This window comes from Rhipicephalus sanguineus, chromosome 5 (genome assembly GCF_013339695.2).
Source record: "Rhipicephalus sanguineus isolate Rsan-2018 chromosome 5, BIME_Rsan_1.4, whole genome shotgun sequence".
In the NCBI taxonomy this organism is placed as follows: Eukaryota; Metazoa; Arthropoda; class Arachnida; order Ixodida; family Ixodidae; genus Rhipicephalus; species Rhipicephalus sanguineus.
In genome coordinates, this window is record NC_051180.1 from 125,363,723 (window position 1) to 125,381,419 (window position 17,697).

The following is a 17,697-nucleotide window of genomic DNA, read 5'->3' on the forward strand; positions in this document are numbered from 1 at the left end:
GAGCTGTTTCAACGGTGCTTAAAGGGGTATTCAGACGGGGGAGAAGGGGGGATTGCGGATCATGTGACCGCGACGTCACGGATTAGCGAGTGGGCGTGACCCCCCCCCCCCCCCCGCGCCTCCTCGGGGGAGACGGGGACCTTTTCCCCGAAAGGACAAACAATCCCCCGGCGGTGGGGGATATAGCGAAATTTCGGGCTCTTGTTTGGCCACATTTGTTGCACTTGCTCCTGCAAAGAGCGGCAGCGGGTGTACGGTCTGCAGCTGCATGGTCGTCTGCAGCTCGTCCGTCGTCAGCAGCTCGTCAAACGGTTGGTGCAAGCCACCAGAGTAGTCTAGTAACACTGGTCTCCCCCTCCGTTCGCCTCGTTCGTGTGAGTGGGGGGCATTTGTGGAGACTTCTCCTCGAGAGCTGACGTCCTCCGCCTTTATCCCCCGAGCATTTCTCCCCCGTCTGAATACCCCTTAACGGACGTACGTTGGCGGCGGTTCCTGTAGCGACGTGTGATGCCGCGCGAGCCTTTGCTATTGAGTTTGTCACCGAGTACGCCCATTTTCGCACATTTCGGAGCTTAAGTTGGATAGTACGATATCCGGATGATTCGTTTTGTTTTGTGGTTCCCGAAACTGTCATATCAGCGCGATTGGCTGCCTTTTACTTTGCTGTAAATTATGTGGGGTGGGAAGAAAAAAAAAAATATAAGGCTGCCTGTGTGGCGTCATTAACTGAACTATAGTTATTAGAAACGATGGCGGGAAAACTTTCATTCGGCGATCGACGCCGGTGGTGTACGCGCATGAACGTCCACAGCGACGTCAGGATGCCTTTGGGTATAACAGCATCCACCGTGGTGACTCAGCGCCTCTGGCGTTGCGCTGTTACGCGCAAGAAAGCGGGTTTGGCTCCTGGCCACGGGACCGTATTTAGACGGGGGTGACATACAAAAAGACCCGTGTACTTACATTTAGGTGCCCCAGGCAGTCAAATTTAATCCGCGTGCCTCATAACTATGTCGTGGTTTTGGCACGTAAAACCCCAGTAATTGTTTAATTGAAGCCGTTCATGTTCAAATTGTCAGCTTCCCTGACTCCTGCTTGTTTTAATGTGGTCGATTCGTTCTTTATTAAAATAAATGAAGGGTCAGGTCATCGACAGTATAGCCTGGTTGATACGTTCCCGCTTTGTAGGATTTCCCGGTGCCAGCGTTCGCGATATCGTTATCGAGCGAAACTGGGCGATGTGTTGGTGAATTCGGATTGTACGTTTTCCCCGATATTACGTACGAACGAGGTTCCACTGTATTATGGAGCTTTCTACGCACACATTAGTTACCATCATTCTCAAGTTTCCTTTAATCGGTCTATGCGTGGCTTTGCGGGTAGCAGGAACAGCGCTGCCAACCTATGTGTCCGGCGTTCATATTTCGCTAGGTACGTTTATACGACGTTTGGCAGTCATCGCGCCCGCAGCCTTGATGCTATGGTTCCGCGTGGATGTTCAGTTCTCGGAAGTTACTGGATCACCATAACGGCAAGCACCTGCAGCATTTCATTTCGACAAAAAAAAAAAAAAAGAGTACGTCACATCTACTCTGGAACATCAGCGTGCCCACGCAATGCGGGCTCTTACCTTCGCTAGCACCGATGACCCGATGCCAATCAGTTAAGGCTCCGTACGATCAACAGCTCGCTCGAGATACTGAATCGATTAATGGTTGGTCAAGTTGGCAGAATTTTGCATTCGAGGTACGCTGAAGATGCAGAGCCCTATTAAGTAATTCTAAGTTCTAAGTATTAAGTAAATCTAAGTGCCCGTGTGACGTCGGTATCTGAAGACGAAAGAAGCTAGCATTAGACAGTTATAGTTGAGCGGGCTTAGACAATACCACCTAGTATTCAAGTGAGCGGAATAGTGCGATCGAAATGCGCATGCGCAGCACTCTAAACGACCCGTAGCGTTTACCACACGCACGCTATTTTTTAGATTTAGCGTTACCGTGTTTGCGTGGTTAACGTGATCTACGTAAAACATGGCGGCGGTTTTGGACGCCCGCTTCGAAGTGAATTTAGCGTTGATGTGGACGGATCCACTTCTTTCGTAGCAAACGACTCTGTAAAATGGCTTCGCTTGCCTTCAGGTAGCTTCGTTTCCAGAGTATTACGGAGAACTTGGCGTGGTTTTTGAGATCGCTTCCTATTTCGAACGTCCCTAGCAGGGGCGTAGCCAGATATTTTAGGGGGGGGGGGGGGTCAACCATACTTTATGTATGCTCGTGCGTCCGTTTGTATGTGTGCATGTATATATACGCAATCAAAATTGCAAATTTTCGGGGGGGGTTTGAACCCCCCCCCCCCCTGTTTGCGCCCCTGGTCCGTAGGCCTAACTAAAAGATCGGTGTAAATATGCAACACGGGAATTGTCGCTTTTGGTGCGTGGTCCATATTTATTTACTTTTATTGTTACTAAAAAAGTAATATTACGGCGTGTGGGGATACAGGCGAGCAGTCTCCTTTTTTTTTTTTTCACTTTTTATCACACATTCACCCTCCGCTAGGTGACGCCACCGTCACAGCTTGGACACGTAAACGATATCCCGCTAAACCCACGATTCTGTAACTAACACGTAAGAAAACGCGGGGCACTGCGAACACACGTACAATCTTTGCTACTAAAATAAACGATTCAAATCGTCAATGTCTCCGGCGGACCGGGATCTGGACACGCTGTCAGCAACAAGCGTTTGCGGCACGGTAACGGTCTATTGTCGCTGGCTGCAGCATCAGCTTTATAATTGGCAATAGAAAAAAAAAAAAACAATGGAAAATAAAAAAAAAAAGCAGATACGTCCGTGCTGCGCGGGAATGTGGAAGTGCAAAATTAATGCAGTTTCGCGTAACCCTCTAAGTAGGTCAGGCCAATTGCTCCGGTTTTTTCTTGTTATCCCCTCGAAATTTTGTGGCAAACGCTAAATTGTTGCAGAATTTGCCAAACAGCTCCTTCGAGGCGTGCTTCTTTTTACGTAAAGTGGGCAGATTTTTGGAAGATTTTGGTCACGGTATCTGAGGCGACCGCGATGCCCGTGTATAATAACGGAGCAACATGCGGAGCAATTTCGCCGTACGAAACTATCGATGTCTTTACGTGCTTATGTAGAATGCTGCCGTTTACCGATTGTCAAATTTGGTTTGGTGGCATGCTACCCACAAACCGATACTACTTACTCTAGTACCGTGTTTTAAAGATAAAGAGAGCTCGGACATGTTCAAGCAACAGGTGAGTGATGGATATTTGCGCTCGAACGCGTCGTCGACTGGTTTGGCGTCTAGCGGTGAAACTGAACCCGCGAGGAAGTATGAAACCGACGCCTCCGCTATCTAGGAGGCGTTGATGAAACTATCGTTTTCGAATTCGTTAATAACGAGGTTTGGTTATGCGGAAACGGGGACATTGCGGGTGACCTTTGTGGCGTCTAGAGGCGTTGCCTTTCGTGTTCGCGTTCTTGTCGGTACGACTGTCCGATGTTAGCGTTCGTGTGCGACAACCCTGCGTCGCACGTTGGCGTCTTCGCGCGACCGGACAATGGCCTGCACTAACACCAAGGTTCTTGTTCCGTACTTGATTTTAGAAAACCTTGCGCGTGCTCACCGCGCACTGATGCGTGTATCGTAAGATTTTCACTGAGATATGAAATGCTTCAAGAGCGTTCATCGTACGAGTGTGCGGCGCCGTCGCGTCGCTGGTGGATTCGTAATTTCGTGGCCGCCTCCCCTTGAAAAATGGCACGCTGACGATGTCCTGATGACTGCCGATGTCGCCGACTTGATTCGAGAAGTAACCATGGATGGCGGTACGCGGCGTTTTGCGGCCGTTTTAAGCTACGTCGCCGCCGGCGCGTGCATGCGATATCGCGTTTCCGGCCAGCGTCAGCGACTGAAGGAAAGCATTCTCTGTTTTTACATGGTTGGCAGAGCCGTAGTTTTAGCCTTTAGATAAAGCTCACCGCGTGGGCAGCGAATGTCCGTCGCTCGAACTGGATGCGTATCGCGCCATCGTTCGGATTGTACTCTACGCCCGGTCTTTTTGGATATGCTTTCGCGACATGCGACTAAACGCCGCACGCGTCGGCTACAACGTTCTTTGCACTTTCACATTGCACTTTGCGGCTACAACGTTCTTTGCACAACGCTGCCGTTCGCACACTTCGCGCGTAAAGGCCCGAACACACGTACGCGTTGCAGCGCGTCAATGCGTGACTTTTTGACGCCGCGCGGCGCGCAGCTTCGCGTAGCCGCGCGCCCCCTCTCCCCAAAGGGAGAGGGCGCGACGCCGCGTCAAAAAGTCATGCGTTGACGCGCTGCAGCGCGTACGTGTGCTCGGGCCTTTAAGCGTCACCGAAAGCGCGATTGCCCGAGAATCGGGCCACAGCTTCGGTGGATATTGGGTTTCGGTCTTGGGAGAGAGAGAGAAATAACTTTATTGGGTCCAGCGGTTTGGGGAACAGGTCCCCGCCTAAACGGCGCCCAGTAACCCTTGGGTCCTGGCGGCGTTTTCGGCCAGCTGGACGGCCCAGAGTTGCTCTTCCGGATCCAAGCTTAGCAGTAAGGCCTCCCACTGCTCATCATTATTTATGTTGCGACCCTGTAGGAACGCCTGAGGGCAAGCCCACAGAATGTGTCGCAGATTCGCCCATTCCCTGCATAGCTGGCATTTGCCATCGTATTGGTCGGGGTAATAACGGCTGTAGGCCACCGGATTCGGGTAAGTGTTGGTTTGGAGAAGGCGCTAGACCACCGTCTGTGTCTTATTGAGTCTCGGGTGGGCAGGGGGATACCGAAAACGTACCTTTTTTCTTCTTCATAGATTTGTTATAGACAGTGTCAGGCAATGCACCAATGAAAGGGAAAAGTTTGAGGGGGTTAGATTGATGACGCCCCCCCCCCCCCCTCCAGGCAATGACGTAATATACATAGAGTTTCCTAAAATTAACTAGAGGGGACTCTGGCGCTGCGGTCGTTCAGCCACCATGGGAATGATGGGTAGTACGCGGATTTGCCTAGTCTTCGTACTTGCGGGCTTAGAATGCACTTTGGCTTTGTTTATCGCTGTGTTTTGGGTTTTTTTTTTTTTTCGGATAAAAGAATGGATCGTTGTGAACTTCGTGACCAGATTTGAATTGGTGAGGCTAAAAAGGTTAAAGTGGGGAAGTGGAACTGCCGACTTTTGCTGAACTTCGTCTTGCGACAAAGTGGATGCAGGCGACGCGGAGCCAAACGGAGCCGAAAGAACGAAGTTTAGACAAATCCGTGTACTACCCATCATTCCCATGCTGGCTGAAGCGCTATGCGTTGCAGCTCCCATAAACACTAGCGCCAGAGTTCCCTCTAGTAAGTATTGTATGAAACTCTATGGTTATATAGGCATAGGGGAGGGGATAGATTGATTGAGCATTATATAAAAAAAAAAAAAAACCTTGAAGGCCCGACTGCTACCCCCTTCCCCTTCCAGGAAATTGCCTTTCTTAAATTCAGTATGCAAAGAATGCGCACACACAGAAACACATTATACTATTATCGTTCTAGCTTCTAAAGAAATGGGTTTTGATTTATTTCTGCATTTTCATCCTTTTGTCGCATCTCCCTCCACTTAGAAATCCGTTGTGCACTATACTTGTGTACAACTTTTTTGGCAGTGCTGTGGAAGCTACAAAACTGAAACGCATGCCTGCTAGCATGCCAAGAAATAGTACCCAATTTTGTTCATGATTTTCTCATTTGCCTTGGTCAAATGAATACTGCTTTATTTATTATGAGACTGAATCATTTACGGGAAGTCTGGGTAAAATGAAATTATTGTTCACTTTACAAGAGTTTCCTTTCTTTTTTCCATTTCTTAGACAGCACCATGTTTTCTGCGCGGCTGTTTTCTAAAGTAAGCTTGGCATCCATGACGTGTGTTGGTCCGTGTGTGGCCGCAAACTCGCCGTCTAGTTCTCCATGAAAAAATATACTTTAAATGTGATACTGAAGTGTACACAGAACAGTCTGAATGTCTCTTTCCCATCCCCATTTTTCGTGTACGAGGTGTGTTCAAAAAGAAACCGAACTTTTGCTATAATACCTTTACTTATGGTACAACATTTTAAGCACTATCCCCCTCAAAGTAGTCCCCTCTACTTGCAATGCACTGTTCCCATCGTTTCTTCAATTCTTTGAAAGCCTCCTGGAATTCACTTTCTGGAATGGCGTGCAGGTCTCTTGCATTGTCCTGGATCTCCTGTATGGTTTGGAAACGGTGTCCTTTCAACGTAGTTTTAAGTTTGGGAAATAGAAGAAAAGTCTGCTGGAGCTACGTCCGGAGCATATGGTGGGTGGGGCACAACGGGAGTGTGGTGTTTTGCTAAATAGCTGCGAACAAGGAGCGACGCGTGAGCCAGTGCATTGTCATGATGCAACATGCAAGCCTGGTTTTCCCACAATTCAGTCCTCTTACTGTGCACAGGATCTCTCAAATGCACTAGAATTCCCTGGCAGACTTCCTTGTTTACCATCTGACTACGTGGTACAGATTCCTGATGGACAATGCGTTTGCAGTAAAAAAACACAACCAACATCACCTTCATCTTTGACCGACTCATGCGTGCTTTTTTGGACAAGGCCCACCCACTGCAATGACTGCACCTTCATTTCAATATCACAGCCATAAACCCATGTCTCATCGCCTGTTACGATGTTCTTAAGAAAAGTTTTCATTGGCAGCGGCGAGCAGTTCATGGCTGATGTCAACACGAGTCTGTTTTTGTTCATCAGTCAATGAATGCAGCACGAATTATGCGCTGGATCTCAAGTTTGCCACTCAAAATTTTATGGCGTGATCCTACGCTCATACCCACTTCGTCAGCAACTTCTCGAACAGTTTAAACGAAGATTTCCATGAATCACAGCACGAACTCTCTCGACGCGGTCATCATCTGTTGATGTGGAAGGTCGTCCAGGCTTGGGATCATCACAGACTGACATTCCACTGTGCTCGAAATGCTTAAGCCACTCGTTGCAGTGTGTGCGACTCATATAGTCCTCCCTGTATATTTGGCTAAGCAATTGAAGTGTCCCTGTGAAAGTTTTCCCAAGTTTGTCGCAAAACTTCACTCACACGTGTTGTTCCTCCAGCTCTTTCATTGTCACTGTATAACTAATCCAAAGAACAGCTTGTCCATCTGGTCACTTTAGCGACTGTAGATCTCGAACTAACAATTGGAGCGAAACACGGCAAATGACAGTTTCTTGCCTAAACTTGCCGCTGCATGCTCTTAGTAGCCGCAGTGCGCTCCCTCTGGCGGTTGGTGCGCAATTTCAAAAGTTCGGTTTCTTTTTGAACGCACCATATATACAGTTTTCTAAACTCATTAACGCTGCGAGCTAGCGAAACCGAAATTGGAATTGAAATCAGCCGCAAGCTGCCGTACTACTTGCGGAGTAACACGAATGTGCGGAAACCCCACCTCCATAGCCTTTGCTCCTCTGCCAGGACAAGGTGTCCGTGACTATAATAACACTGTCAATGGGGGCATAAGACAAAAGCTTTTGGTCTATGCTTCATTTTAGTTGTAAGAAAAGCATCAGCATCACAATTGCTGCTGATAGCCTGCCTTATTTCCCGCTCGTGGAAATGGGTCACTTCATTTTTCTGAGTTTTCGCCGTTTTTGATGGTATTTTTTACAGAAGTGCATTTTAAGTAATGATATGTATGTTTTGAGCTCCTAGAAGTAGTCACTTTTATTCTTTACCAGCCATCAGTGGCAGATAATTAAGGCTCGTTCGGCACAAGATCTGAAATGGGCATACGCATTTTTACAGTGCTTCTTATGTGTGACCTTGTAGCTTGTGGGTTGTGATGGTATTGTAATTTGAAACTGAGCAGCCCTAATATTTACAGTATGTTGTTTTTTTTTCTTTTACCAGGTGGTCACGTTGCACGAGGCAAAGACACTCTTAAAAGAAGATGATGATCTCATCATTGCAGTATATGACTATTGGCTCAATAAAAGGTTACGAACGGTATGTGTGTCACCTAATTGTCGGCATGCTAATTGTAACCATTTCAGATATGCTGAATGCAGATTATTTTAAAGAGCATGGCACCATTTCAGTTAAGGATAAAGGCAGCATAAAAGCATCTCATTTTGCATCATTATAGAAAGCAATGAAAAGATAGAAAATAAAAGATAAGAAACTGGACCATAGAAGATAAGTTTGAAAGGGTGCTAAAAACTGTGCGATGAGCAATGGAACCAAATGGTAACATAAATCAGGTTTTGTGTGTGGGTAGCTTGTAATGTTAGAGGAATAAATATGGATGGGCATAGTAGTAACAGATAACAGAGCATGACCAGGGTTATTGAAAATCACTGGAAAATGCCGTTGTCTTTCAGTGGCCCTTAATGTTCCAATATTCATTTGGTGGCCTAGTGCGGCTTTAACACTCTGCTGTCGAGCAAAGAAGTCATGGGTTCAATTCCCAGCCACAGTGGTCACATTCTGATGAAGACTTAATGTAACAATGGTTGTATGCTTATGTTCAGGGACATTTTAAAAGAATCTAGAGGGTTCTATATTGACCCATAGCCATTCACTATGGTTTTGCTCATGTGATTTATGTTGATTTAGGATCTGTGGAACCCCGTCATTTAAAATACAGATAAATGATCGGTTAAGCCAAGGAGTTGCTTTAGTGTACTGTATGGTATTGCGAGAACTAGCATTAGGTCATCAATTCGCATTAGAGGTTCTCATCTCACAAACCTGCTGCTTTTGACCTTGGCTCTGACATCTGTGAATTAGCACATAGAAACGCTTCCACAGTGCCTTTTTTCCTGCATTTGTTTTGAAAACAATGTAATTGCAGTAGTTGCAAACACCTTTGCTTATCTTTTTGCATTAAAATGTGCAACGTTGGTGTGTATGCAGTGTCTGTCAGCGGCCTTTATAAAAACTAAGACATGTCTGCAGCCTATGAGAGGCTAATTACAAATTTCCTTTCCTTCATCGACCTTTCCTCGAGCACTAATCAGTCACGAACTTTTCAGTCCTGCTGTGACATTCAATATATATTATATTTAACAATATTGCTAATATTTTTTTTCAGAAAGCTTTTTATCTGCATCGTGTGCCATGCTTTAATTGGCAAACGCCTTACTGCATCCCGCTGCCCCTGCCACCCATGAATGTTATGACCACGGGCATACACTCGCTAGATTACTGTGTTCACGTGCATTTTTACACATTAGTGCTGGCAATGTAATAATGTGAATTCCTTTTCCCTAATCTGTTTTCTATAGCAATGCCCTCTGGTGCCTCAAGTTAAATCTGAGAAGCGCGATGGATCAAATAACAGTAACCCGTACGTTGCCTTCCGGAGAAGAACGGAAAAAATGCAAACAAGAAAAGTGAGTGCTCTCCTTCTTGTTTAAACATTTTTATTTCCTAAGGTATGTTCATACATGTGTGTGTGTTTGTTTTGGGGCCGAGAGATACTGCTTGAGGTGGGTAAATAAAAGGCTTGTTAGAACCTACCAGTGCCTAGCACTTCATATACAGATGTAATTGCTGGCTGTATCCAAGTGGGTTTTAAAAACTTTCTGGGGTGGAAATTACGTCCTGAAAGTGAAGCCAGATCTTCACAGTCTTACCACAGGCACAACAAAGTGTTAGCTTAGAGCGAACAAGAAGCGTTTCCCTCGCACGTGAGAATTTAAAATGGCTAATTCTTTCGGACAGATACTGCTCAATTGATCTCTTTGTGCTACTGGTTTCCATTAAAGGCCTGAAAGTCTTGACAAATTTTATTACAGGTCACATTGCCAATACTCATCTGGATGTAATGCTTGCGTCGGCAACAGCGATCTGTTATTTTATATTTAACCTAGCATTTATGTCTGCAGAACAAAAGCACTTTATCTCTAAGTGTGCGTTACCCAAGAATGCTGTGTTTTTGAGCTAAAGTAGGGGACAAATGCATGCTGGTTTCACATTTGCAGCTAAAAAGTTGCGAGTACCTTCCAGAATTTAAAAAAAAAACTTGGGTTGTATCATCAGCAAGATTTTAACAAGTGCATGTTGCCCTTAGCGTGCAGTGACTGAGTTGCTTCATGTCTTTCTTTGCGTTTGTCTTCAGAATCGGAAAAACGACGAGGCATCGTATGAAAAAATGTTGAAACTGCGAAGGGACTTAAGTAGAGCCGTGTAAGTATTAGTGCCAATTTTTCTTCCTTGAACTCGTTCCTTTACGCTGTGGCAAAAAAGATGTGTGCTTTTTGAGTGCTTCCACTGGCGTAGTACTTTCTGCATAGGAATCTGTCACATTAAATATATTGTTGAGAGTGTTTATTTGTGTGCACTGATCATTACACTATGCGCCAATGTTATTTACTGTTTGCTAATGCCTTTTATTGAGACCTTTTGAATAATTGCCTTACACTGAACCATTTTTCTACAACGGCAGAGTACTTGAATTAGTCATAATGCTCATTGGCCGATCCTGGCCATTGCGCTAGAAAAATCTACAAATATTCAGTACCAACAACAACAATAACAACTAAAAAAAAGCTTGCCAGCACTTTTAAACTTCGTGGATTTTGCATTTGGAGGTTCTCATGTGAAGTAATTTAGTTTATTCAAGATAAGTGAATCGACTGTTTAAGTCCGATTTGGGCTTTGTGCAGTGCTTGTTCTGTGTGGTGCAAACTGAAGTATCATTACTATTATTTTGCTTACCATTTTCTTTCCTGCTTAGTGAGATGTGCTAAATCACTATTTTAGTTCGCGCTCTTTTCGCATGCATCGACGAGTTATTATTGTTTGTCGCTATGTTGAGGCATTGCATCATAACCTAGTACAAAGTCTTTATACTAGGGGTGTGCGAATATTCGAAATTTCGAATATTTTTCGAATAGTGTTTGCTATTCGATTCGATTCGCACTGGAATTTTACTATTCGAACTATTCGAACTTCCCAAAAACAAATACAGTCAACGTCCGATTAAAAGTGTCCCCTTCAGATTTTCAATATGCTTGACCTCATTACACTCTCGTATTGCGGCAAAGCTGCCTTTCAAGCTCCGCTACGGTCGAACTTTGCCAAGACACAGTCAACGTCCGATTGGAAGTGGTCCCTAGATTTTTAATATGCTTCACCTCATTACACTCTCGTATTGCGGCAAAGCTGCCTTTCAAGCTCCGTTACGGTCGAACTTTCTCAAGACACAATGTCCGATTGGAAGTGGTCCCTAGATTTTCAATATGCTTCACCTCATTACACTCTCGTATTGCGGCAAAGCTGCCTTTCAAGCTCCGTTACGGTCGAACTTTGCCAAGACACAGTCAACGTCCGATTGGAAGTGGTCCCTAGATTTTCTATATGCTTCACTTCATCACACCCCGGTATTGCGGCAAAGCTGCCTTTCAAGCTCCGTTACGGCCGAACTTCGCCAAGACACAGTCAACGTCCAATTGGAAGTGGTCCCTAGATTTTTTAATATGCTTCACCTCATCACACCCCGGTATTGCGGCAAAGCTGCCTTTCAAGCTCCGCTACGGTCGCAAATGTATTAACTCAAGAAAACGCTGGTTCCAACATGGAGATGAAAGATGTGGCAGAGGTGGGGGCTCAATTAATGCTGTTTTGGATCTGAAATTTGGGCAGGAAGTCCGAAAAATCGGAAGCCGAAGCTTTTTAGCATCCAAAGTTTCAGATGTTCTTATATATCGACGTCTACGAGGCAGATTTGGAACTTCGGACTTGAAGGGAGCACATCCTTGTCCGCCATATCAGTTGGGCCTCCACAGAAGTTGAAAGAGGAGGAGAGGCTGAGGAAATGGCATGTTTGCCTATCACGTGTAAAGTGTTGTTGGCAACACTTTGGTTGCACCAAATCATGTACATAAATACAATTCGGCCTCTACATTGCCTCATTCTTGATAAGACAACTATGAAACACCACCCCACCAGTGCTTCATCAACCTAGCTAAAAGAAACACTTTCATGTTGCTATCTCATAAGAATATGTTAAGGAATCCTGTCTAACATTTTTTTCTGCAATTTCGCTTCGAAGTATTCGAAAAATAGTCTAGAAATATTCGAGAAATATTCGATTCGCACTCACACTTCAATATTCGAATTCGCTTCGCACACAAAATTTTGCTATTCGCACAGCTCTACTTTATACATATTCCTTTTGTACTTAGGCTTTTCAGGCTGTTTCAGTGGCAACATGAGGTTTATGCTTCTAGGTTGCTTGAAGGGACGTTAAAGACAAATAACAGTTTATTTCAGAGTGAAAGGTCTGTGCTTGTGATGAGAACATCTGAAACGTCAATATTATACACAGCAGCACTTTAGTAAATGACGAATTATAGTAAATGTAGGACACTATTTGCGCCACCAGTGGTACATACTGGAACACAAGCCTGATGACATAGCAGGGCCTCAATACATTTTATCACAAGTACTCAAACTACCCATGAGAGAAAAGAACGTTTCAGTGCATTACAAGACAGAATAAAATGCAGCTAGTGCATTTCAGTCTGATTCATGCACAAAAGAACTTGACGGTACCCTTCTTTCGTTTTCGCTGGGCGGTGCTCCGCTAAAGCCCCTTGCTTCATTGCGCCACAGTGCTGGCTGTCGGGCAGTAAAGCAAGTACAGTAGACTCCTGCTAAACGAAAGCTGAAGGGACCAGGAAAATATGTTTCATTTAACAGGAGTTTCGTTTACTGAGAGATGAAAAGGGCTGCAGAATTCAAGCACAAAACCAATCGTGTTAGAGGCAGTTGTTCCATTTAACCCTTTGCGGTCCGTTGTCGGGCAGCGCCCGACAACGCAACACGGCCGTAGCGGTCCGCTGTCGGGCCCCGCCCGACAAGGGTGTTCGTGGTTTAAATTTTGCTGTTTTCTCACCGCGAGTCGCGCGCATTTTTTGTATACATGAAGTGCCATCTCTTGAGGAATAAGTGAGCTTTGTTTGTTGAGGTTTTACTTTTTTGACACTAGGGTGCAGCACTATGATCAGCACGGGGCCTAGAGCGTACCCACTCGCGCGCGCGGTTCGCTGAGAAGCATGGCCACGTTTTCACCGCGTGCGTTTTACGGCGGTGCTTTTAGCGAAAGCGAGGATGACTTTAGTGACGAAGAGAATTACGTGCCTCCACCAGACAGTGATGACAGTGATTCGACAGAAGTGAGTGACGAAGACGACGACGGCGGCGGTGGAAACCTGCAGTAATAACCCTGGCCTGCACACAGGGGAATGCTTTGAGCGGTATCATACGTTGCCCAAATATCACTAAAAGAGTTGCCTGCAGAATGCAGGAGCAAAAATAAATATCCTGTGCGTTTCTCTTCCACAGCTTGTGTTTTTATTCGCGGCGCCAGAAACTGGCGAAATAGTTTCGGACCGCTAGAGCCGGAAAGTGGGTAAAGGTTTTGGACCGCAAAGGGTTAATCACAAGTACTCAAACTACCCATGAGAGAAAAGAACATTTCAGTGCATTACAAGACAGAATAAAATGCAGCTAGTGCATTTCAGTCTGATTCGTGCTAAAAAGCACTTGATGGTACCCTTCTTTCGTTTTCGCTGGGCTATGCTCTGCTGAAGCCCCTTGCTTCATTGCGCTGCAGCGCTGGCTGTCGGACGGTAAAGCAAGTACTAAAGGGTGGTCATAGCTATGTCAGGAGGCCATTCTTGGAGGTGGGCGATTTCAGTTGCACTGACGGTACGCATACCACTGAAACGGTATTTTCTTTCAAACTACGCATTTCCTGAGTACAAGACCAGCACTACGAGGTTCCTGGAATGCTATTGCAGCAACCCACATCAACTTAATATTTGCCTTTGGTGCAAAGTGGGAAATTGGCTAACACTTGTATATGCGTGTTTCCATTGGGGGAGAGCCTTCTGCAGCTGCATAAGTTGACCTGTCACCTATTAATTCTACTAATCTGTAATTACTGAACCGTTTCTCTCACAGTGCACATGTGCTCAGTGTACTTCGTGCATATGTTCCAGGACGCTTCTTGAAATGGTCAAGCGGAGGGAAAAGACGAAACGAGAGCACCTCCATCTCACAATAGAAGTGTTTGAAAAGAGGTCAGTACTGAGCAGTGTACCAAACCTGCCCTGCTGTGCATGTTTTGCTCATTTTTGAGTTATAGTACTTTAGATTGATTTTTGAGTTTTAGTACTTTAGATTGTCTGTAATACAGCACGGAAGGGCTGGGTTGTCTGAACAGTGATGTTTCATTCAAAACACATTTGGCTGTATGAACTTCTTGAAAATTTGCTCAGCATAACGTTATGTCTGCACAAGCACTAAAAAAACAAACTTGACTTTATGGGCGTGTAACGGTATGTGCTGAGAGGGCCAATTCAAATAATGGTTTTTGCAGGCACAGATGCAATTGTAATAGCAGTAGCAGATTGGTTCACTCAAGTTTGTCGATATGGGCAGAGTGTACACATAGGATTGTTAGTCTTTTTTGTTTGCGTTGCCCATACCATAGTCATGTGCGAGCACATCATCTTTCGCTTGATCCTGTACCTTGTCTTGCCACTCATCGTTCACAACCGGCTGAACATTATCATAATGCAGGCAGAGTGCTGCCTTGGCCTCTGACGAAGCACTTAAATGACACCAATATTGCATTATCTGTTCCTCATTTCATGAACGTTTCCTAGGAAACGGCATTAGTCTCAATATATCCTTCAGGCATGAATTATGGACTCTCTTTAAATGTGTCAAATTTACACAACATTATTCTAAGGCACTGGATATTTCAAGAGAAAAAAAGTGCTGATATATTGATCTGTGCATATCTCAGTAAATAATTATAATTAACCCCTTCAGGGTTTTCGCCGTACATGTACGGCAGAAGCTTCCTGGTACCAAAGGGTTTTCGTCGTACATGTACGGCATAGCGTTTATTTTTAAAACGCGCGCCTTTTTCGATCATCTCTTTTGTCGGCCTGTGCTGCCACACTTCGGGAATACGTGGAATTTTTTTCATGCGCCGATGTCTCTCCGTTGTTGCTTTTTTTATGCTTCGCAAAATGGCGCGCCGCGCGCCGGATATCGCTTGCGCAACCGAGAGCGCCCGCAGCGCGGTTTGGTTTCAAACGCACGCCTTCTCCCATTTCTCTTGCTTGGAATGTGCTGCCACGCTTCGGGAATACGTGTAATTTTTTTAATGCGCCAATGTCTCTCCGTCTTTGTTTTTGTTTTTTTTTTTTTTCTTTCCAAAGAGGCGCGGCGGCTTGTAGTCTCGCATCAGAACACGCGCACGTGGTCCGGCTGGTTTCGGTTTCGTCCTTCAGGTGGTTTTCGCTTCTTGCGCCCGCAAAGCTGATGGCTGTTTGGTTTCTAATCTCTCAAAGGGTGACCGCTTGTTACTCTCTCGTTTATTGCACCCCGGCGCGCGATTACATATGTTTCCGTGCTGCGCTAAATTTTATAAACGCCGCCGCCGTGATTGCGTTTCCTGTTTTGGGGTCTCGGAAAAACTAACTACGTCTTGTTGGCGATAAGACGAAGTATTACTGTAGCTTTTTCACTCGTTTTGCTTTCCGGATGGGCGCACAACCATAGAGTTTTCTTCCGTGCGCTCATGGACGCAGTTCGCTTACGCTATGGAAGCGCGCGCCGGTTGCTCTGCTGCCGGTGAGTCGAGCAGCGATTCTTCCGATGCGGACTATTCCCCAAGTGCCGAATCAGAATCTGATTCATTGGATTTCAGTTCATCAGACGAGGATTTTTTGACGAGTTCAGACTCCAATGACGATCAAGGAGCGACATCTGAAACGCGTGCACGGGGAGCCATGCTTCAAAGGCACGCTGAAAAGTTTTTAGTGTTAGAGCACGAGCGTTTTTAACCGGAAGCGTGCTCTGGTGTGCTTATTTTTTTATATTTGTGAGCTATGTTTAATACAATGCATTTTTTATTCATAAAAAAAACTGTGAAGCTTTTTTTTTTTAGGATTCTGCTTGATTTTACAACGAATAAACCATATGTATGTAACAACAAAACTGATTTTTTTGTCACTTTACGGTCACGAAAATAATTTTCAGACAATTTTTTTCTTAAATAGAATCGTCTGAAGAATTGATTTCAGCAATAAAAGAATTACACAGTTTTGGACTGGATTTCGCGAAAAAATTCGACCCTCAAAGGGTTAAGGTGTAATTAAAGATCCACTTGTTCTGAAGTTGGTCATGTTCTATTTTGTATAAAAATGTACAAATCTCAGGCTTGACATGTATGGGAAAATCGTTATTGGCTACATCCATTCTGAACAAACAAAAATGATAGTATTGGTGTAGCTCCAGGAACGCGGCACATCAAATGGTTCGTTGAACATGGTAGTGTCTTCAGCAAAGTGATTCGCTGCAGCATTATGCAGCACAATTAAGTTGAAAGAGGGCTAATCATCTAATACTCAGAAAGCAGGTAGAAGTGTGGATGTTATGTTTCAAGCCAGTTGAAGAAATACGGGATGCTTGGAGTCTCTGCAGTTCATGTGTACAACTGTACACACAGTTGCTGAAGGAGATATCTTGATTTCAGTATATAAGCGCACATTATGTAAGCTGATGATAGCAATTGTACTTTGCTCTCCTCTTATATTTCTCGTTTCTGTGCAGGTATCAAGTGGGTGACTTCAACGGCCAGATCATGGCAGAAGTCATGGCCATGAAGAATTCCAGGCCAAGTTATGTTTCTGTAAATAATAGTCAATTGTCAAGGCAAGAATCTAGGTTATCAAAGCACCGGGTAAGTGCCTCTGCATCATTTTGTGCAGTTTCGTTCAAGGAAGTCTGAACGTTAAAAATTCACAAACCTGATGCCTATGATCAGTCTTCTCGTTCTCGTGTGTATCTCTGCAATAGCTACGTTCTAGTGCCAGTTGAAGCACTGGCTTTTGTCGAAGAGTTGCAGTCAAGGGTTAAATCCGTGCTGTCTGCAGCACGTACTTTAATAGGAAAGCATAATTATATTTATGTAAAATAGTGGTAGGCTACAGACTGGTGCATTGCTTCTCATAAGTTATGGCCTCTGCAAGTCTATACTCGGCGACAACTTATCTTGGCATTGGAGCGAAGGCTACGGAGGCGGGGCATCCGCACATTTGTGTTACTACGCAAGTAGTTCGGCATCTTGCAGCCGATTTCAGTTCCAGTTTCGGTTTCGCTTGCTCGCATCGCTAGAGCGTTTTGCACCATGTCTACATGCAGAATGGGAACATCAGTGTGCGTAGATGCATCGACCTACTGTACTGTATATTGTCACAGGGTTGTTACGTTGACGAAAGCAGCAGTGGGCGTGTCGAAGATGAAATTCTTTATTTGGCCGAACTTGTGGGCGGGAAACGAGTCAGTCAGAGCGTCGTCCGTCAATAATTTTGACAGTGGTGAAGCGTGTCGGCTTTTATACATGTTCTATCGAATGTTCCAGCATTATCGCTGGTGGCCACGTATTCTCTAGACTATTCGCGTACCGCGCGCAATCTTAATGGAAAGATCTAAAACAATCGTGACGCTTTTGGAACATCGCATCGCGGTCTGCGCAGAGCATTCCACACAGTCTTTGCGGGTGAAGCCCGAAGACAACAAAATTAGACACATGGGAATATGAGGATACCGCCAAGCGC

At 45.1% G+C, this 17,697-nt stretch overlaps 1 protein-coding gene across 1 annotated transcript in view; it reads left to right on the forward strand.

The window, feature by feature from the left end:
• The window catches only part of LOC119394222 (enhancer of polycomb homolog 1), an 82,934-nt gene that overhangs the window by 34,492 nt on the left and 30,745 nt on the right, over nucleotides 1-17,697 (forward strand). Inside the window, exons 4-8 of the mRNA XM_037661510.2 lie at nucleotides 7,961-8,056; nucleotides 9,337-9,444; nucleotides 10,173-10,240; nucleotides 14,062-14,142; nucleotides 16,691-16,820. Of these exons, the coding sequence (XP_037517438.1) occupies nucleotides 7,961-8,056; nucleotides 9,337-9,444; nucleotides 10,173-10,240; nucleotides 14,062-14,142; nucleotides 16,691-16,820 (483 nt within the window). The remainder of the gene's footprint in view (nucleotides 1-7,960; nucleotides 8,057-9,336; nucleotides 9,445-10,172; nucleotides 10,241-14,061; nucleotides 14,143-16,690; nucleotides 16,821-17,697) is intronic.